General features: G+C 36.0%; 1 protein-coding gene across 1 annotated transcript; it reads left to right on the top strand.

Moving 5' to 3' along the window:
* The first annotated feature begins 4,520 nt into the window (after window positions 1-4,520).
* Window positions 4,521-21,626, top strand: LOC149087361 (ferry endosomal RAB5 effector complex subunit 4-like). Its single transcript, XM_089231430.1, has 9 exons — window positions 4,521-4,701; window positions 7,378-7,455; window positions 8,082-8,202; window positions 9,820-9,888; window positions 11,499-11,680; window positions 11,830-12,165; window positions 14,448-14,553; window positions 15,713-15,758; window positions 15,860-21,626. Exons 1-9 carry the CDS (start codon window positions 4,615-4,617, stop codon window positions 15,957-15,959), a joined length of 1,125 nt encoding a protein of 374 aa, XP_089087556.1. The 5' UTR covers window positions 4,521-4,614; the 3' UTR covers window positions 15,960-21,626.
* Window positions 21,627-22,082: the final 456 nt, after the last annotated feature.

The following is a 22,082-nucleotide window of genomic DNA, read 5'->3' as shown; positions in this document are numbered from 1 at the left end:
AACGTTGATCACTTTTTACGTCACCCTGTATTTAACGTCATTTCTTAAAGAGCCCTGCATCATTAATTAGCAAATTAGAACTTTACTCAAGAGTCAGCCCGCTAATAAATAAATTTTCATTGGTTCCCAGGGTTGACGTAATACCGATGTCTGACTGTGTAATGGAGTAGAACCTCACGATAACGGATGGAATGGGAATGGAAATTTTGTCCGCTGTTGGCTATAGTCGATATCGTAAAGAATATTAAATAAACGTTAGGTATCTGTGTGGTAGTGAGAATACAGAGGATTCTTCCAATAACGGGCACTTCCGATATTGGGCACCTCTGTTACACGCCCATTGAATGGTACTTTTCCAAGTACCATGTAGTAGGGTTTTATGTATTCCAGTCTTCTTACTAACAGACACTACCAATTCGACCTCCCCGAACATTTCAGTCCCATGGAAGTCCGTTACAGTGAACTTAACGCATGGGCCTGTCCGGGCACGGCCGGGGGGGGGGGGCTTGAGAGCACCGGGGGCTTCCTAAAAATGAGATTCGATTAAAATTTTCGAGAGTAAGCATGGAAATTAGTTGGCAAGCACTTGTGGCCCCAGAAGAATCTCTTTTCCCGGGGCCCATGATGCTCTTAAGACGTCTCTCTGATCCGTTATCGTGAGGTTACGGTGCCTTTTTACTTTTTGGCACGATTTTCTTATAACTCTCATCACTCATTCGGAAAGTTCAAATGTAATCTTTTATAAGAATTCAAAGTTCACACAATCACTCGAGACACACTGATAACCACTCGCAGGACCTCCAGTATAGTCCTGCACAGGAGAGTAGCGAACGAAAAACGGGACAAGTGGCTGACTCACTTACTTGGCGTAGTGTCAAATTTTACTATATTTATAATCAGTAGATCTATACTTATACACTCGGACACACACTGGAATGTCTTATTAAGCCGTATAAGCCGAGGTCGAGTGAACGTAGCTCATTGCGTAAATCTTCTCAGAGTAGTCCGCAAAACTCGAAGTAGTCACCAATATGGGTTCGACTATCGCTTCGGCGGTACCGCCCGCTGGCTATCTCCGTCCTGTACTATTTTTCTGTACGGGAGGTTTATGGGGAGTAGCGGACGAACGGGTCAAGTTGCAGACTCACTCACTTGGCGTAGTGCATGGAAATCGGCAGGGATTAATTCGTCACTCTATAGTCACACCCGGACAAGTCTTAAGCACTTTATAAGCTGAGGTCGAGTGAATGTCGACAGTGCGTAAAACTTCCCAGAGTAGTTCGCGAAACCCAGAGTCATCGACATCAACACAACAGGCATGTCACATGAAACATCATCACATGGTAAAACCTGTCCAAGTTAGACACCTACGGTTCCAGTTAAAATCTATCCAAGTTGGAGAGGTATCCAAGATATAGAGCAGTGTTTCTCAAAGTGGGAAATGCTTGGAGGCGTGGATGCTATGGAATGGTTTGCTGGGGGGGGGGGGCAATACAGGCTAATTAGGGTATAATATAGGATAATTACAGGTATAATATACGATCCTATGGGTTTTCTTCAGTACGGGGACGATTAGGGCCGGACACAGGCAAGTATAAAGGGCATGGCCCCAATGATTCTGTCCAAGACAAGGAAGGAACCCACAAGTCTACAAGTCTATAGGGTTTTGAACCAACCATTCCCCCCCCCCCAAGCCTAGTGCACACGCGGGTATAGGAGCAACAACCTATCCCTTTGACGACGTATTTAAAATTACATAACTACATGGAAGGGGGCGGATAATTGCATGCTTGGCATGGCTGAAAGAGTATTTAGTTGCGGTCCTCTGTGGACAATCGGTCGTCTACCTCTGGCAGCCCTTCCATTGCGGTGCTCTGCGTACAGATATTGCAGATATGGCCCTCACAACTTTGAGCAAGGCCTTTAGGATGTGATCTTTGAGAAGCCTCAGGACAGATATTTTACACGGACCCCTTTAAGGGAATTTATAGTGGTGAAGAAACAAATAATAATAATACTTCTTGACCCCCCCCCCCCCCAGACTGAAGACCTGTACTTTACCAGACTGATAAACCTGTCAAGCGATATAGCCTATAGCCAGGTTTGGTGAAGGAGGGTGCCCGAGGACACTGGAGAAACAACGGGGGGAGAATTATGAGTACCGCAAAGCAGTTGTCACATCGAGCCGCGAAATATTTGAGCCAGTTCGTGGCGTTGCGAAAGAAAATTTCTGAAGAAGAGGGGGAGGGGGGATGTGGAACAAAATACATTATTATAGATATTCTTGTTATAGGATCTAAGTAACTATCTAGAACTTGAAAAATACCTTTAAAGTATAGTAAAACCTCTGATTAACGTCCACTCCCATAGGCGCCGGAACCTCGGGGATTAGGCAATTTGAGACGCCCATCAGTAAATTTTGTAAGGGGGGTGAGCCCCCCCCACAACAATTTCTGAAAAAACAGTGCAATTCACCTTCCGTCTCCTGCGAGTCCGTATATACGACCAGCGCCTTCCAGCCCTTCAATGTTTTCTCCATGTCGGGCCGCCTCTGGTCATCCCTATTGACCCTATTACACGGTCATACAATAATTTGCCTCGAATAATGCATTTCAAACCTCTGATGAACGGTCACCCCACTTTTACGGCTGAGGGTTTTGTCTCGCTGGTGTCCGCAAAGAAGGGGGCTTTACTGTAATTATTATTTTAAGGATAATTTAAATATAAATTATTGGTAAGAACAGAGATTTTTTTGTAGGAAATAATTAATCCAAGCCATTGTTAAGAAGTTTGGAGATTTTTCTGCCTCTCTCTCAATACATATTTTCTTATTTTTCTTTCTATGAACTCGCTTCACCGAAAAACTCCAACTACAATTTGGAGGACTCGTCGCATCGAAGCCACAAGTCCCTTAGACGGAACCTGGTGATGTGAATCCCGTTTCCCAGGAGCAAAGAACTGGACGTCGATGTGGCAACGATTTCCACGGACCTCATCTGACATCATTTTTACGACACTTGAAAACAATTTGTTCGCGATGTGTATGATGACGGCGCGATATACACTTATGTACAATTACAATAAATTGTGACGTATTTATGACGTAGTCGAGTGCTTTTATTATTCCTTTCATTTTGGACTTGTATGCAGTGTATAGAGGAAACACGCTGTTATGATTTCAATCATAACAGTTTTCTCTATTCGGTAGAAATAATATTGCATTTGGATAGCATTACCTTGATGTTTAGAAATGTAGAGATCTTTGACGATATGTAGAAATAATCCTGAAGGTACTGCTTAAGTCAAGGGTGCTCAAATTTTAGGAGAGTGCGGGCCACTTCAATGGTTTGAAAATTTGTCACAGACTAGTTAAATGATCTGTAAATATACTACTAGCCACTTGAATGAACAGTAAATGTACCATGGCCTTGAGTGATCTGGAACGGTGTCGTAGGTTACTCAAATGATCTGTAAACGCGCCGTGGATCGCTTGAGTGATTTGGAACTGCACCACGTCACGTAAGTGATCTCGGCACGGGAAACGTTCCGCTCGTCTGTTAAATGATCTGCTGGTCACTTTAGTGATCTGGAAATGTGCTGCGGGGACATATAAGTGATGTTGAACTGCACCGCGGATCACTTAAGGGATCTGTAAACGTCCTGCTTGTTTCATTTTCTCAAAATTTGGTTTGAGATCGTGGGGCCACATCAGATGACTCCGAACGTGATAAAGAAATAGCGATAATTTATCACGTCAAAGTCGTGATTCTACAATTTCATTTACCATCCGTGGATGAACTATGTACGTTCCGCGCCTACACTTCAGTTACATGGCCCGCCGGTTACTGGTGTCCATGGATGTCTGTGCTACTTGTCTAAGACTTATTAATACCCGTCTTTTATGCCCCAAGTATTACAAGACTTCCGTCCTGTATACTCCAGGATTATCCATTATCTATATGCCTATGCCGGAACGTATTGTGTGAGTGCATCTTTTTTATATGCATGGCCCTACCGTATTTGTGTTGTCAGTTGAGCTGGTTTGATATTCTTCCGCGTGCTGCCATCTGCCTTCCATATTTAGAAGTAAAAAATTGTCATTGCTTAGACTTCCGTGTTATGCAAGTATTATGTTAAAGGTCTGCCTGCTCTCTGCGGAGAGACTTTTCCAAACGGAAGACCGGCCTGGAAGTTGGAAAACCGCAGGAAACCAAATCCAGCCAACCACCACTATGTTGGATTCGAACCCGGATCCTCACGATGAGGGGTCCAGCACGATGCCCACACGACCGCACAGCGGCAGCAATGATTACTGCAGCTTCCCCGGCTGCGAACGTACCAGACAGCGCTATTGACGACAGCGTCGATACGCCGCTCAATCACGTAAGCTTTTGTATTCATACGGATTGACTTTCTAAAACTGTCGCAAATTTTGATTGGATCGCATCGACAAAACAACCGCCCCCTTTCCCGACGAGTGTTCCTATGAGCGCGGCGATCGGGTCAAAAAGATCAAGGGCAGAGGAATCCCCGGAGGAGGCGGAGCAGGAGGATCGGATGCGTGCGTGCGTGTTGCAGTTGTCGATGGACGTTATGCGGTAAAGACACACCAACATGTCGGTGAAGGGCATGAAGAGCATCTTCAAAGAGTGCGGCGGGGGCAACACCACAAACTCCGTAAATTTCGTCGTCGAGAACGAGGTGGGTAAATACCATTTACAAATCGCGATTTATTATCCATGTTGACTTAAAACATTTTATTCGCGGATTAATCAACATGTACGCTGACTATAATGGCCTCGAAATGTCAGTTGTAGAAAAGAGTAGAAACATTGAAATGACAGCTAAACAGCCCCCTCCCCCCCACGAACTGTCGGCCCTCGCCTATGTGTGGAAGCGATTTATAATCCATGTGGGCTATTAATTTCTCTCTCTCTCGGATATCCAACATGTATATGCCGACTACATTGGCCTCGAAATGTCAATTGAAGAAGAGTGGGAAATATTGAGATGACCGCTAAACACCCCTCACTTAGAGCCGGGCCGACAAACTGAAGCCCTGTCAGTTTCCGCCATGGCCCCCCACATCCTGTAGCGGGGCCCCTAGGCTGGGATCTTTTGCGGGCCCCTCGGTCAGACTTTTAACGGGCCCCTTCTGCTGTTAATTTATAGCGTGAAAAAGCAAAAAAATTACTACCGTCCCGGGCCCCAGGGCTAGAGCCCTGTCAGCCCCCCTATGTGGGGAGAGGGCCCTTGGGGGGCATTGCACCCCCCCCCCCTAGCGTCAAAAGTGAAGTCAACTAGCCTAATGTATATGTGTGTATATAAATTGACATCACATCAGTGCCGTCTTAAGGCATGGGCCCACCCCGAGGGCCTCGAGAGAAAAAGGGACCTCACAAAAAAATGAGATCTTGTTCAGATTTTCAAGAATTTGCCTGGTAGGGCCTCAGAAAAAATCATTTGGCCCGGTGCCCATGATGCTCTTAAGATGCCCTGGGCATCACCATCTTGCCCCCCCACCGACTTCCAAGTCTATCTCCGCCTATGAAAGAGCCATGGATCTAAAAATTGATATTCTCTGAATTTGTTTAAAATACAAAATGTAAGATCTTGGCGCCTGATTATGACAAGAGGGGGGGGGGCGGGCTTAATATAGTAATCATGGGCCCTGCAACAGAGGTCAAGTATATTTTGTTTAAATGTTTTGGGAATCTGAATAAATACCATGCGGGAATCTGGCCCTGGACGATCCTCTTTCAATAATTGTGCGGCTTTGTCATTTGAGTCTGCGGCTATTTTATATTAGTGCTTTTTAATTTTATATGAAAAACGCATTTTCATATTCCATCATTTGTGTGGTTAAAAAAATGTTTTCAACAACAAGCAAAGTGTTTTAATGAAAAAAAAAAATACAGTATAGTTGATCATCTCTACAGAAAGCTTGCGCAATTAGTCTAATTAACACTTGTAAATTGCCTTCAAGGGCCAGATGAGGTTAAATGCATTGATGGTTTAACTTGTTTTGAATGAATACAATGCTTTGAATTCAAAATTATATCTATCAGCACCATGAGAGGGAATATTAATGTGTATAAGCAGGTGAAAATTACATACCTTGGGTAAATAAATGTCCCTGTTTTGTTGCCATTGTATTTCACCATGTTGCTCATGAACAATGGTGTATTTTGTTGTCTATGTTGGTGGTACGAAGATTTTCAACAGCTGGCTGATGTGAAGATGAATTTCAAAAACTCGCCACCAGTGGGGAATGCACTGTGTGCCATATTGTTAAACGAAATAAGACATGAAGACATCTCTGGGGTTACCTCAAAGCCACTTATGGTGATAACATAAACAATTTTGTGGTATTGAAAAATGTGATACACCGACATGTCCGTAACATTCCTCCTGATATGCTAAGAGCTACTGTTGAGAACACAGTAATGCAATTTAACTTGCTTTCAGAAAATGGTGGATGCCACATTGAACGTGCTTTACAACTTGTTTTAGAAGCGATTAAAAAAAATTTTAAATCAATGTCTTCATATCTTATTTTGTTTATTTAACAATATTGCATACAGCGCCATTCCCCACTGGTGTAAGTTTTTTAACTTTTTCTTATGGAATCCCATGACCTCCTGTAAACTATTACCAAGTTTGATAACATTTTGTCCGGTAGTTTTCCTTTTGTGGCCATTTCAAAGTGGAACTTTAATTATAAAGACCCTGCATAATAGTCCTTCCAGGGAATATTCTCCTTGATGAGGGTATTCTCAAGTTATTTATAGAGATTATTTATTATAATATGATATATATTATAATAAATAATTTTATATCTCAAGAATATTCTCCTAAAGATCATTCTCGAGAATTTTACATCTCTAACCTTACAATTTTTTATTTATTTTTTACTATCGATAAGCAGTGGCGTCGGAGCCGGGGGTGCTGTGGGTGCTCGAGCACCCACGGAAGTTTTTAAAACAGGTCCGAGCACCCACAGAATTGATTCAGAAATCGAAATTTCCTACATGGAACTCAAGATGAGCACCCACAGGTTCGAAACACTTCCGACGCACCTGTCGATAAGTAGAGTGCTGTGTAATTTCATATTAAAAATACTGTATGGTATTCGTTGGTCCTGCAAAAAACAGAATAAAAAAGTGATGATCTGTATCGAATAATCGAAAAAAATAAAATGTGAAAATTGAGTCAATAATTGTCAACCACTAGTCAGTTATTTTGTCATCTTCAAGTTGGTTTTTTATGTTCATATGAAATATGATGAGCCTTAACGTAAATTAATTTTTGAATACGCGATCATTTTTCATCAAAAAAAAAAAAATCATGTGCTCATGTAGTGTTTTTATTTTCCAGGCTAATCTACCAGCTTTGAGTCGATATTCGGTTCTGATTCAAGTGAAAGCATGTGGTCTGACAGCTGTAAATGATAAAGTAATTAGTTTTAAATTTCATCAACTTTTTCATATTCTCAGTGATCGCATTTGTTCTTTTCACAGGCCCAAGTTTTGCATTTAATGTATTTCAAAAAGTCTTTTACAAGGGTTTTTAGGCTTTAAAGCTAATAGAGGCCTAAAAAAAAATTAAATCCCTTTTTTTTTCTTTTAATTTGTACAATTTAATTTCTTATGTAGTTTCTGCGGATGGCTGCACTCAATTACGGAGCTATGGGAGATACTATCAATACTACGGAAATCTGTTTTCTTCAATTTGTATTTTATCTTTTTTCCCCTGAAAAAAAATTTGTCTGAGTTTCTATTGCTGTATTTTTTTTTTTAATTGCTTTGATCTTTACCATAATGATAAATTTGTATACACATGTGAGAGTTTTTTGCAAAATTCGCTTTTAAATTGTTTACACTATTTCTTAAGTTGCTGACTATGCATTATGTACACGTATAAAATTATTTTGGCCTGGTTTATGTGAAGTAATGATGCATGTTTTGTCATAAAAGAAGTGACACACACACACAGTAATACGCAAATCAATTTACTATTCTTTATTTTTAAATTACGATTTGCAGTATCAAATTTAATTTCTAAGAAAATTTCATTTCTAGTTGTTGCAGTTGGTTTCACGAGACACTTCATCACGACTGAGTGTTGGGAAAGACATTTCTGGTATTGTTCGTGAGGTTGGGAATTCAGTATCTACCCTAAAACCGGGCGATGAAGTTGTTGGTAAGAATCCAGTATTTTGAAGATTTCATTATTTTGTTATAACTTTAGCCTGGATTAGGTAGTCCTATATGCAAATGCATTTGTGTGTATATGCATTTGCATATTTTGGTCTCTTTTTTTAGCATTAATGGATATAAATGCATGAAATCAAAGAATTTTTTTAACCCTGGAATACTAATAAAAATATGATCTGATAAAAACTACATTTTAACTGCCCATACATCTACGTTTCTGAGATGTAGAGTTAGTATTCTAGAGTTAAATCATATCTGCATTTTTTTGCATGTTGATTTTTTAATGCGTATTTTCTCGTTTTTGGTATATATTTTGGAATTTTTTTTAACTTTTTTCAACTCTTTTAAAGCTTATTTTGGGTTTTTAATGCATATTTTGGCATTTTTAAGTACATATTTGTATATTTTTAGAGCATATTTTGCCGTTTTTTTTTAGTTCATATAATCCGGGCTCAAGTTATAACCTAATGTTTTCCATCTTGTGATGAAGAAAGTTTGTTTCTAATAAGATGCGGTTCAGTTGTGTGTTCTGTATGTTTATGATCTGAGATGAAACATTTAAATTTGATAACTAAAGCTGATTGGTGGTGTCATTTTAAATGTTTGGTCCCAAATCTTACAGATCCTTGTGACACACTATTGTGCCGCGCCATTATGATCAAATACAGTTTGAAAAACGTTACAGTAAAAGTCTGTTATAACAAGAGCTTCAATTGCTAAAAATACTAGTTATGACTGATCCCAAAGCAGAATGTGCTGAAAACTGTGACTTAAGTCGCAGAATAATCAGTGCTGTTACAGAAGAATTTTACAAAAAATGAGGAAAACACTATTTTGAGAATTTTCACCACGCATTTTCAGCCACCTGAGGGCTTGTTGCAGAACAATGTAAAATATTCTTTTTCGTGGATGACTGACGACTTCTCTTTGTCAGAAAATTTAAATTTTTTTGCTCTGTCAAGTAATACTATAATGTTCGCTCACCCAAAGGAAAGGAGAAAAAAGTTGTATTTCAAACACTTTCTCTCTCCTCTTCTATTTTGAAAACTCAAAATGTGAACAATAGCTAACTCCACCCACTGATTGACAGGTTGGAGAGATGGAAAACGTGTTCATAGGAGAAGTATTTGTTTATATTTAGTACACGTTACAAGCATGTTTTTGGAAAATATTTGCCATATTAGGTATACAAATTGTTTCATAATTTAGTACCTCGTTATTTGATATTTAGTTTTTGTATCTTTAACATCAACTTGTCGTTTACGGTGTATTGTAAATTTCCCCATAATAAATTGGAATATTCTGGTTATAAGCCATATTCATTGTATTAGATTTATATTGTAATACTCTGAGAAAAGTTTTTTTCCTGTATATCTTGCAGATGGACTAACATATTTGCTCTTGTTATAAGAAACAGTTCCATTCCCAAATTAATTTTTTTTTTTTTTTTTTTGGTCCTTTTTGTAAACAACGAAACAATTTAAGTGAATATTGTATCCATCGTAGTTCATTGAAAGTTAGGGAAAATAGTTCATAAGTTGGTTTGAAAATGATAAGGATATGCATTTCAATCATCAAAATTATGTGATATATTGTCTTTCAGGTGTTATTCCTCTTGATTATGGATTTTCTGGTTGTGCAGATTTTGTGATAATGCATGAGTTCGATGTCAGTGAGTACTTGTCTTCTTGAATATTATTCTGTTTATGAAGTTTGGGGGGGGGGGACTCATTCAGAAATGTGAATATTTTGGTTCGAATATCTTTTCTATCAAGCAATTTTAGAAATTCTTTGGATCTTGTAATGTAAGCATAAAAGTTGATTGTAATAGGATTCACATAGAATATGGGAAAGATGTTTGCGAATGCCAAAAATGGGGGAATCTATAATGTAAGCACAAAAATAATAATCAGAAGTTCATCCCAGTTCAAAATATAGACTGTTTTTAATAATCTAGCATTCAATTCTTTAAAATATGTACACTCATGTCCAGAAGTTAGGCATAATTCATAAAATGCAAAAAAAATAAACATGGATGCAATGATTCGAAATACTTGTGAAGAATCATGGGACAGGTGAAACATTGTGTATAAGCAACTCAGACATGCACAAAGCACCGGTGCATGTTGAAATGAGTATAAAATGGCCTCGAGTAGCATGGCTATTTTTGGCTGAAATTTTGCAATTGCTGTGGAATAGGGCATTGCTAACAATGAATAAGGATGAAAGATGTCACAAAGATGCCAACTGAACATGTTTGTAAAGGGACGAATCATTGGAATGTTGGAATCCGGACGATCCCAAACTGAAGTATCTAAAATTGTGAATGTACCTTAGTGTGTATCTCCAGACTGTGACAGAGATTTCAAACCACTGGAGATTTTACCTGATAAGTACCAGGTCAGCCAAGTGTAACAACTGCTCAGTGCGAGTGATATTCAGGCAATAACTTCATGCCATCAGAGGAACCGTTCTTTCAGGCCACTGAGTTCAGCCAGACAGCCGCTGTGGTGGTCAAGTGGTCATAGCGACAGACTCACATCGGGAGGACCTGGGTTCGAACCCCTCCGCCAAGACAGTGGTGGTCTTTTGAAGTTGGTTTCCCACCAAGCTCCGAACTTGAATTTAAAATTGCTCTGTGAAGCTTGAAACTCTTTTGAGCACACAACTCGTCAATAGCCTCTTCAGTAGTATGGGAAATCATTGTGCAGCATGCACGGCTACTAGAGGCACCAAATTAAACTGCACACTGCATTAAACTTTAGCATCACATTAATTTAATCATTCAGTCTCACTAAAATTGGCCCTCATATTGTGAACCTTTCTCTTTCAACCATTTTCTCTGGATAATAAAAATTTTTGCATTTTATTCTTCTATAACCCTATTACACCAACATATTGTGTTTCCTTCCTTTCCAATGCAGATTTCCCTGAGTATTCACATAAACAGGAATGATGCTTAACTTTTATATATGATTGCATAAGACCACCATTGAACGTATTATACAGTGTAGTTATCATTACAGCATCGGCTGTGGACAAATAGTTTTCTCATAAGCATTCTATTATAAGAAACTTGTTTTATATAAGTATATATTATGACCGATCAGGTAATCATAAATTTTGTTTTTAAATAAGCTTTTCTCGTTTTAAGGTGCCATCATGAGTCTGAGTATCTAATCAATGTTTGCTGCTCTGATACTATTATAAAGTGATATTAGTAGAAACTAAGTGTACATACAGAGCAGAATCAAAATGAATCAAATATTTATTTCTTTGCAGCAAGGAAACCAGAAGAGATCAGCTTCGTGGATGCAGCTGCATGTATAGGGGATGCAGTACGTGCTTACACTGCACTGCATTATCTGGGGAGAATGAGCAGTGGAGACACCGTGTTGATCATGGATGGAGCTTCAGCTTTCGGCAGCTTGTGCATTCAGTTGGCTTATCATTGGGGTGCCAAGGCTAGTTACTGATTTGGGATTTTTTTAAAATATTGATTTGGAATGCTGTTGTTAATTTTATTATTGCGGAACAGATATAACTAGCTTTTCAAATTTCAGTTTCATATTGAAGTTATTTTTATTTTCTTATTTGCCTTTCTCAAACACAGGTAATAACTACTGTGAGCAGTGATGAGGAGAAACAATACCTAGCAGATATGGACAGCCAGTTGGCATTAATCATCGATCTGAGAACAAAAAGTATTCCTTACTGCAGCACCAATTACAGAAATGGAAACAGCGAGCTTGTGTGGTCAGCCTGCATGGAAGAATCTGGTGGTCTTGGTGTTGATCTCATTATTGATAATGGTGTCACTCTGTTTGCTGACAATGAACACAGGAGATTGGCGAATGATTACTATTATCATCCTGTCCCAAGCAAGCATGAGATAATCTCAGCTCTTAGTGTGGGCGGACGTTGGATTACTTCCAAAGAAGACCTGCAGGTATTATTATAGTCATTTGTGTTTCTCGAGTGCAAGCCTTTTTATTGTTTTTTTATTTAAAGTCTTAATTCTTCCTGATTAAAAAAATGTTCTGTGTATATGTATGTATACACTTTACAGTTCATTTGCATTTATTGTGGAACTATATTTGAAACTATGAGTAGTTCTTTACCTTTACATTAGGTTGCATTCCCAGTGAACTTCAACTTCAATTCCTGTATCCCCAGTGGGCTTCAAATTACATTCTCACAACCCTTTAAATAATTATACATGTAATAAATAACCTATATACCATAGAAAATTTCCCCACCTTGAACAAAGTTGATTTTTAACCAGCATTAAGAATCAGTGAGTTAGATTTTCATCTGTTTCTTAATTGTTAGATTTTCCTTTTAAATTTATGTGTGCAGTAGACTGTCAATAATCCGGTCTTGCACTGTCCAGTCCAGTGTCTGGCCCGTCCAGTAATCTTGCATTTTAGGCTGGTTTTCTTCAAGTATAGAAAAAGAAAACACATGCCACACTGTATGTTGTACCATGCAGTACAATTCCCAGATTTTGTTTGTGTATCCCAATTTACGTACAACAAAATGGAAAAAAATATGAAATACAAATTTTCACCACAAATCAGGCCCATCATTTCAACTTTTTCCGGGAACGGGGGCAAAGTATATATATATATATATTTGTATATTTGTATATATACATGCCATTTCTAGTGAATTTTTTAAAGCAGTCTCCTCTCTCTCCTCCCCCCCCCCCGATCCACCCCCATATGACACGTCTGCCACAAGTCATTCAAGTTGAATTTACAGCTCAAGTTAATCAATACCAGTTAAATCTTCATAAACAATTTAAAGTTCAAATATTTTACATTTTAATTATAGTTCATTGTCAACAAACAAATTTATGTTGTTGACAAAAGTTTTTACCCTCCTATTCACTTCTTGTTCCCGGGGGCAGTTCGATCGGTATACACTAGGAATGTGCGTCAAAAATTGGTTTTTCTCTGTAAATTATTCAAAATTACTAACGGTACACGGTTACCTCTTATTACTAACGGTATCTCTAAATTATTATTATGTATACATTCATCGTATACAAATTTTTAAAATGGAGTTATGTTTATGATTTATCACTGGTTTTAAATTAGTGATACAGTAGACTCTCTGTAATCCGGCACATATCAGACCGGGGGCTGCACTGAATTATATATATTTTGGAAGGTCTTTGAGAAAACAATATATTCAAATTACTTAATTTGAATTGCGCCAGATTTTTATCAGCAAAACGCCATGTAAAGCCAAAAATGAATTGAACTTTAAATATGAATTTAGAATGTTGTGTACATTTTAAATTTTCTGAAATTAGTTTGCATAATGAATCTGTACATTTCTTCTGTAACAAAAAAATAAAATTACAATTATACCTGATAATTGTATTGTTCCATTTGTAAAAAAAAGTGTTGCGCTGGGGGTATATTCCTTGGTAAAGTCAACCAGCTTCCCACCTTTCTCAAGCTTTATAATTATCTTTTTTTAACAGGAGTTAATGTTTTATGGTTTTGTTTCGATTACATTGCACTCACAAGAGAAACAATACAGATGCAGACAAGACACTATCACGAATGAAGGATCTTGGAAATCAAAGCAAAGATTGAACTGTATTGACACTATGGGTGGATTACAATACAGAATATTGTTCAGTATTGTCTTCTTCTAAACAACAAACCCATGCAGAGACACACACGGACATTACCCATTTCTCCACATCCACAAAGAGCTGACGCCACTCTTTATGGGGGCCATATAGTGTATAATTCTTTGTGGCCACACACACAATAGCTATGCTGTTTTGTTTTTTTCTCCTTGTTTATCTTCGTATTTTTATCTTATTGGCTTATTTGTGGAACATGTTTATGCGCATGTTTTAGCCTGTAAAAGTGGTCCGTGATGGAACAAAAGAACCTGCAAGAAAATGCTGGATTAACGCGCGGTCGGATTATTGAGTATCTACTGTATTTTACGAGAACTTCCCTGATTTCTTTCTTTGGTCACCCTTATATCATGGTATTTTCTCACTCAAATATGGTCAACTTCTTATGGTTCAAATTATGTAATTTAATGCAATAGCTCTTTAGAGCTTTTTTGACAGTCATTTTTCTTCATTTTTTTTTACTGTTGTAATCATTTGAATCGCACAAACATACATTTATTCATATTTTCAAGACGGCTACAACATCTTAATTTATTTTTCTAATTATTGGTTTTCTCTTGCTGTAGCTTGATCCTGCTAATTCCAGACTGCTCTTTCTGAAGTGTGCAAGCATTGGCTTTCTGTTTGAACATGCTTGGACTTTATCATCAACACAGCAAGGGCAGTACCAACGTATCCTTTTGAATATCATTGTATTTTAGATTCAAGGGTTTTATGAATTATCAATATTATGTGAGAATCTGTCAAATTTATATCTAATATACTTTTTAATTAGTTTTCTTGCACCTTTATTTCAAATAACAATTTGGTTACCACATTTTTTACTTATGATCCACAGATTATGTGCTTAAAAAATTAGAATTACTTAGTGCAGATCATATACCATTGCGCAGTATCAACTTTTTTTTTTCTGTGAGGTTGGAATAAAGCCTTCCATATTTAAAATAGTAGGTAGAAAAATAGGAATTTTTTTCCCTACAGAAACATGACTTAAAACCATTTGCATTAAATGGAATTTTTGTCAAAGCAGTGAAACTTCTGTAGATTAAATGTACAATGCACCTCGTACAAATTCCTCTACCAAATTTGTAACAGATTAGTACATGCCAGAATGTGTGTTCTCAGTTTATGTGTTGCCCTAACATATTTATTTATTCAGTATTGATTTTCTGAGGCCTATACAAAAGAATGCAGTGGAGAAATTTGACAGCTGTTACAAATAAAATCGGAAAGAAACTTAATTTTTGAAACAGTCTATGCAAAAATAGGTAAATATATATATATATATATATTGGAAAAGTGTAAAGGCTAGAGTATATAGGATATGAGCAGTGTCAATATTTAAAAATAGAACATTTTGAAAAAGTTAATCGAGAGAGATGTCTGTGGATAGTATGCGGTTAGCTATTGAGTTGAGTTGCTCTTATGTTCAGTAATAGAGATGGAGGAGGACCCCAACAAAAAATTTGAAATGAAGCAGGTAATTTATTTCGAATTGATTCTAACTTTTTAATATTGGAGTGTATATAGGAATCCCAGATTTTTCACAGGCACATGAGGAGACTGGAACGATATAGGTTTGGAAGCAGAGATGTAGTTGACATTAGAGTTCGGACTGAGTTCAGAATTCCTTGTCAAGAGTTCTAACAACATTTATGTTATCAGAATTGCACTTGTTCCGTGTTCTTGCTGGGGCTACCATCTGCCTTCCATATTTCGAAATTTCCATCGGTAGATTAAATTACTCTATGGATCATTCACACATTGAAATTATGGCTCTTTCTATTTTTGTGGAAAAATTATAAATTGATTTCTTAACGAAACATACTAGATATTCTGATGGATATAATGGAAAAAGCTGCTGATGGAATCATAAGGTGAGATCTGAATTTGATTTTCTTATCAATTCATCCCTGTTTTGTTTGCTTGTAAAAGTTACACTGACTGAATATACATATAATGTTTTCTTCCTTTTCAGGCCAAATGTAAGTCATACTGTATCGTTTGAGGAAGTCCCAGAAACTATGAAGAAACTCCAGAGTATCAGGGTTGGCAAACCAGTTTTCAAAACCGACTGATTGAGAAGTTCTGTCAGTGCTTTCAGTGATGATTTTTTTTGTTACGTGCAGAGTAATTTATTCCATTTTCTTTTAATTTTAGTTTTTTGGACTTATATCAGAGTCTTTTTTTATTGATATATCTTTTTTGTCTGTCTAGTCATAGTCATTGTAATTTTTGTTTTCGTTTTAGCCCTTCAACAGTTGAAATTTTGTTTGCACAGAGCACACTAAGTTGTAGCATATAAATCACGTTGTTTCTCTTGAGCATTTTATAGATACAGTCACTATTTTAGAAACGCTATATTTCTCTAGTTACATAGTTTATAATATTAGAATGCAAAAGTTCACATTCGTCCTTAACTAATGAGGGTAGTCAATATTTTGTCCCATGGCCATTTATGTTATCGACTTCTAATTCCATTGGTCATTCATGTTATGGACTTCTAATTCCATTGGTCTTGTTGAAGGGAACAGAATTGAAGTTTGCTTTGCCTCTTACTGGAATGCTTAAACTATACATTTATCACAACATGCAAGATATATAAATATATATCAAAGCGTAATTATTTGTACAAAATATTGACTACCTCAATCACAAACACTTTTGTTTGGAAACAAATGGTGCTGCAGATCCTGTCCAAATCATTGTTTATTCCTTTTACCACATACATTTACACATGCTCATTTTTGCCACTCTAATATTTGCTTCTGTGCTTTCGATGAAACATTCCATGTTGTTTGACATGACATTAAACATGCTTGTGCACATAGTACATTCATACTGAGATGAAAGGAAGTGATTCCAACATCTTTTGAACTATTTATATTTGTTAGTCTTTATTATAGTCATCAGATCGGCCAAACCTCTTTTCTAAAAATTTCATAATTTTGGACATTTTCATGATTTTTTTGAAACCTTATTGAATGGGAATATGTTGACTTCATTCCCGATTCTTTAATATTTGTTCGTTTAGATAGCACTGACAACCTTTTCAAAAGTCAACTGTAAGTTTAAAATTTTTTGTTAAAAACACGCGAGTTTAAAAAAAAAGTTACCTAGCCAATGGAAATTTTGGTTGGCTCGAATTTGAATTACCATTATCCAACATCTCTCATTGGACAAAAATAGAGCCAAAGCCATGTACGATATGAACGAGAAAAAAAACCCAATAGTTTTATGGGAAGACAAACTAAAAGTACGAAGTGATGGTTGTCACATTAATATGTAACTATTTCAGCAATCAATTATAAAAAAAAAGAGCAATGTATATTATAAGTCACTGCTTTCAAATGGTTTTTAATCTGCAATGTATTTATCAATTTAAATGTTATCTAGATGTTTCTAATCTGTGTTGTTAAATGGATGGTAGACCCCCAATAAAAAAATTTTATATTATTCAGCATAATTAAACTTTTTTTTTTGTGAGACTGTATCAAAAAATTTGAAGAAATGTGCACCTAATAATTGGCCCTAGTGTAGATATTGGAAATCAAAATTTTACAGAATAGAAGTGAAGAAAAATTTTGTACTCTGTCTATAACCCTAAATAAATGATAAAAAAATAATGTATAATATGCAAATAATCGTCAAGACGGATTGCAACAGTTGGCATGCAGGCTACATGTGGCCTTGATAAGGTAAAAGTATCGTGCATTAAATTAAATTTATGATTGTTATTTGAGCTATCGGTTCCAACAATAGATTTCCTGACTACTCATTTCTAGTGAAAAAAGTAATTTAATAATTAATAACTTACAAACTGATTATTTTCCTCAATTTCTCTAAAGTTTATGATAAAGTTCCCCATGATAAACTTCTCCTTAAGCTCTCTAATCGTGGCCTCAATGTACAATTACTTGAATGGGTGGAGGCTTTCCTAAAATAATTGAAAACAGTTTGTCCATTTTAAAGATCATAACTCCCCGTCCACCTCTGTAAAGCCTGGTACCCATCAAGGATTGGTCCTCTCCCCATTATTGTTCTTAATTTACATCAATGTCCTCCTATAATCCTTCAACTGCACCACTAGATTCTTTGCTGATGACTGTGTAATTTACCGTATCATTCACCAAGAGTCTGATCACGAACTTCTCCTACATAACCTGGCTTCCATTGCTGACTGGTGTTCATTATGGCAAATGCCTATCAATATCTCAAAAACAGTTCACATGAGAGTTACTCATAAATTACTTATTCTTGAATATTCTTTCCTACGTCGCTGAAATCTGGGTTCACCTACACCTCCAGTAATATAGACAAACTTGAATCAATCCAAAATACACCTGATTTGTCCACGACTGCTGGTCACCTTTATTTTTGTGTCTGAACCTAAACGAACTTAATCTCCTTCCTCTCTCCACTCTTTGTCTCAATTCTCGATTAACCCCAATATATAAGATTTTCCATGGTCATCTCAACATTGATATGACCTTCTGGTATCCTAGCCAAACCATCCTACCACTCCAGAAGACTCCACCATTTCTTTAAAATAAGTTTTCGCTTCTACTGACTGCTTTAAATACAGCTTCTTTTCTCATACCATGGGTGAATGGAACAAACCAGATCTATTATTGACTCCCCACCCCCTCCCCCATCACAATTTTTTTGTCCAACATAAAACAGTATCTTTGTCACTTTCGATCACATCCTTTGTATAGGTCCCAAGGTCACCAATATTGTGTAAATAAATAAATTTAAATGATGGTGTGGCTTATACATCAAAGTGGTACCACTTGTGCTGCCCACGATGTTGGTTCACAAACAGAAAGAAGTTGGCCACTCCGATCAAGATGGCAGCCAAGTATGATGTAACATATGTAAATCACAATTGTAGAAGTTTGTCAACAGAAACATCATTCTCATTTTTTAACTTTGACAGCGTTATTCAGGGGTACCAAAACATGTCGGGTTCCTGGATGTCACTGTGGTTATTTGTCTTAAATACTGCTTCTAATTTTTCATTATTTACACACATTTCATTAAATACACACGGAATACACATTGTTCACAAAGCTTTCTTTTTTAAGAAAAGATTGTCTTGAATATGCCATTATATTTTTAGATATGATAAATGAGATATATAGGGTTCTACTGTGTGTGCACATTATATGAGAATAACTTCAATCACGTGTAGCACATACTTTTATTCACATGTATCAAGTTATAAGAAAAACGAGACAAATTCGAAAATTAAGAATGCAATATGAGTATTTTAACTGAGAAATTTTAAATGTTAAAAAATACCAGAAAAAAACTCCCAAAATGTTTTTTTGGTATTCTTGATTTGATTCTGCGTTCTTCAAAGGAACGAATAAAGCACAAGTTATTGTACAGCAAGAGATTTATACTTATGTATATAACAGAAGAGCACAAGTACCATTGAGAAGGGAAAAATAATGTTGATATGTGAATGTACAGTATTATATTTGGGATATATAAAAAAAGCAAGACGTCCATTTTTGTGTTATGAATTCAAGGAAGTCTTAAATTTGATGAAATCTTTGTAATGTATATTTTGCTAATCCGCATATTTTTATTTTGCAAATTGTATTAATTTTTTTCCTCGCCATTATTTGTTTTCGTCCATGTGTCCGCCACAGCTTATGCTTTTTATCGATAATTACAGCAGCTTATGTTGGAAAATATAAGCATCTTTGCTGCTAATAAAGTATGATAGCCCTATAATGTGCATTATATGTTTAGATTCATTGATGAGATAGATTTATAACTAGGTTACGGAGTCGGAACTAAAATAATATGACATATACTATAGAAGACTAGAGGTGTTGAGGATAATGTAATAATCAATTAAATTACTTAGCGTTTATGCTTTTAAGCATGCTTTTGAAGTTCGTTCGACTAATAAAATACCTTTAAAGGAGAAAATTCATGAAAGAATAAAGAGAGAAGCTTGGAATTTTTTCATTGCGATAGAATTGGGGGGGGGGAAAAGTTGACTCTGTAGAGATGATAGTATTATTTTCGATATGTTGTGATATAGTAGTTGGAATTGTTTGGAAATCATGTAATTGTTATTAGATTATTTTAATCCTAATCTATCTCTACTCTATTAAATACTAGACTTTTTTCCCAAATTTTTTCATATCATGAATATACATATGATCAGAACGTAAAATTTTGTATTTATGAAGACCATATACATCAGGGGTCTTCAACCCATAATCCGCGGGCCAAATGTGGCCCTCAGAGCTGTTGGCTGTCTCCTTGCTGACCATTTTTAGAAATAGCTACTTTACATAGAAAAATTATTAAATTCCAAAAAAATAATGCTATAGAGCTCTGGCCACTGGAATCGGTACTGCTGTATTTAGAACTCTCTGTGATATACTTTCCAGATTCCATAGTAATGCTGTGAATTTGATACATTAAAAAGGCTGTTGTAGCAAATTCAGGGAACCCGGAGCCAAAACACTTTTTTGAGGCCTATGTTTTCATTTTGGCTACATATTTCGATCAGCCAAATTCTGCATCCAAAAGACATACATAGTTACAGAATTTAATGAAATGTTAAACACCTTAATGAAGGAAATAATTTTAAAATTATTGAAAAAAAAATCATAATTGATGAAAATCTATAATTAATGAAAGAAATATTTACAGAATTGTTGAAAGAAATTTCAGAAAACTCATGAAAAAAAATTTTGCAAAAATTTTTCATAATGAGAATTTAAATTATTAATGAAAAAATTTTTCAGAATGATCAAGCATGTCTCAGGTTTAATAAAGAAAAAAAATTAATGAATTAATTAATGAAAGGAAGAGTTATTTGAAAATAACAAAAAATTTAAATTCAACGAAAGAAATGAATTCAGAGTAAAAAATCATTGCTGAATAATTTGGGGAACCCTGTTTAATAATTGAGAATACCACTGTATGACTTGGTAGCCCGCTGGCTTCATGGAAAGTTTAATTTGGCCCACAATGTCCTGAAGGTTGAAGACCCCTGATATGGGTCTTTTTTTCTCTCTTTAAAATTTCTGTATGAAATGCAAATATTATTTGATCTCAAACTATCGTTATTTTGTGAATCTGGGAATAGTCACGTTTTTAAAAAACACATTTCCGTTGGGGATCATTTAGTAATCATGCTCAACTTTTTGAATGATAACTATAGTGAAATATTTCCGACGACAAAATTTAAAATCAAATACTTTGGGATATAGGGTATAGCACAAATGCATAACTTGTCGAAAGAAGTATTTTGAAAGCAAAATTTACTATAGAGAAATTAGGGTTAGTGAACCGGTTGTTTGATTTGAAGTTATGATTAATATTCTTGTAAAAATTTTAAACATAATCTCATTTAACGCTCCAAGATTGTATTTATATGTTCTAAACTTGAGCCCATGCTAAGTATCCCAAATTGCTCTCCTCCTGCCTATAAATATCTTTTAGTAATATTCATGTTATTACCATATTGGTTTTAAGAAAAATACTATTCATGAGACTATCATTTTGTTCTATTTTTCATTTGTATTCTTGTCCTGAAACCACCTGAACATGAGACATTCCTATTCTGTTTGTTTAAACATTGGAAAAGAAAAGTCTGAGATTGTTTCTAATGAAGATTAGAAATTGTTATTAGATACGTAAATATGTGTATGTGCTAATTTGTTCTTTAGTATTGCATGTGTTGCAGTTTACAATAAACTTTCGTCAAATTATTCTTTTGCTCATATTTTTTCCTACATTTTTAAAAGAGGGGTGAAAACTTTTTGAGTCACATTTATATAAGATACAAGTATCTTAATAAGGCTGGGATTGTACTATAGAATTACACATAGCTCTTTCATGTAACTAGAAAAATTCAACCAATGAGCATATTGGTTACATTCGAGCAAGTGTAATCAGTGGGCTTATTGGTGGTGGGGTTTTTTCCCAAGTTTTGTAGAAGATCATTTATCAAACTTTTATAGTGTAATCCCCGGAATAAGAGAAGTGCTTCAAAGCAGCCAATTTAACCCCTCTATTATGGTAAGTGAACTTGGTTAATTCAAATTTTAGGAATTCCCTTTGAGTTCCTTATTCAATTTTAACGTTAAAATTATTTGTACTGTAATGTTTTGGATAATCCGCAGTTTTTTTGATTCAGTTCTGGTAAAACGTGTTTACAATTCATG

Source organism: Pholcus phalangioides, unplaced genomic scaffold (genome assembly GCF_987345545.1).
Source record: "Pholcus phalangioides strain wild (caught in Gottingen) unplaced genomic scaffold, Ppha-v1.0 ptg000004l_1, whole genome shotgun sequence".
Lineage (NCBI taxonomy): Eukaryota > Metazoa > Arthropoda > Arachnida > Araneae > Pholcidae > Pholcus > Pholcus phalangioides.
The sequence above is the reverse complement of the archived record's forward strand: the minus strand, read 5'-3'. Positions and strand labels throughout refer to the sequence as shown.

Excerpts from the sequence above, each read along its gene's own strand:
- LOC149087361 (XM_089231430.1), top strand. The coding sequence starts at position 4,615 with ATGTCGGTGAAGGGCATGAAGAGCATCTTCAAAGAGTGCGGCGGGGGC. Across the intron at positions 4,702-7,377 it reads ATTTCGTCGTCGAGAACGAG|GCTAATCTACCAGCTTTGAG; the intron begins GTGGGTAAATAC and ends TTTATTTTCCAG. Across the intron at positions 14,554-15,712 it reads ACAGCAAGGGCAGTACCAAC|ATATTCTGATGGATATAATG; the intron begins GTATCCTTTTGA and ends GAAACATACTAG.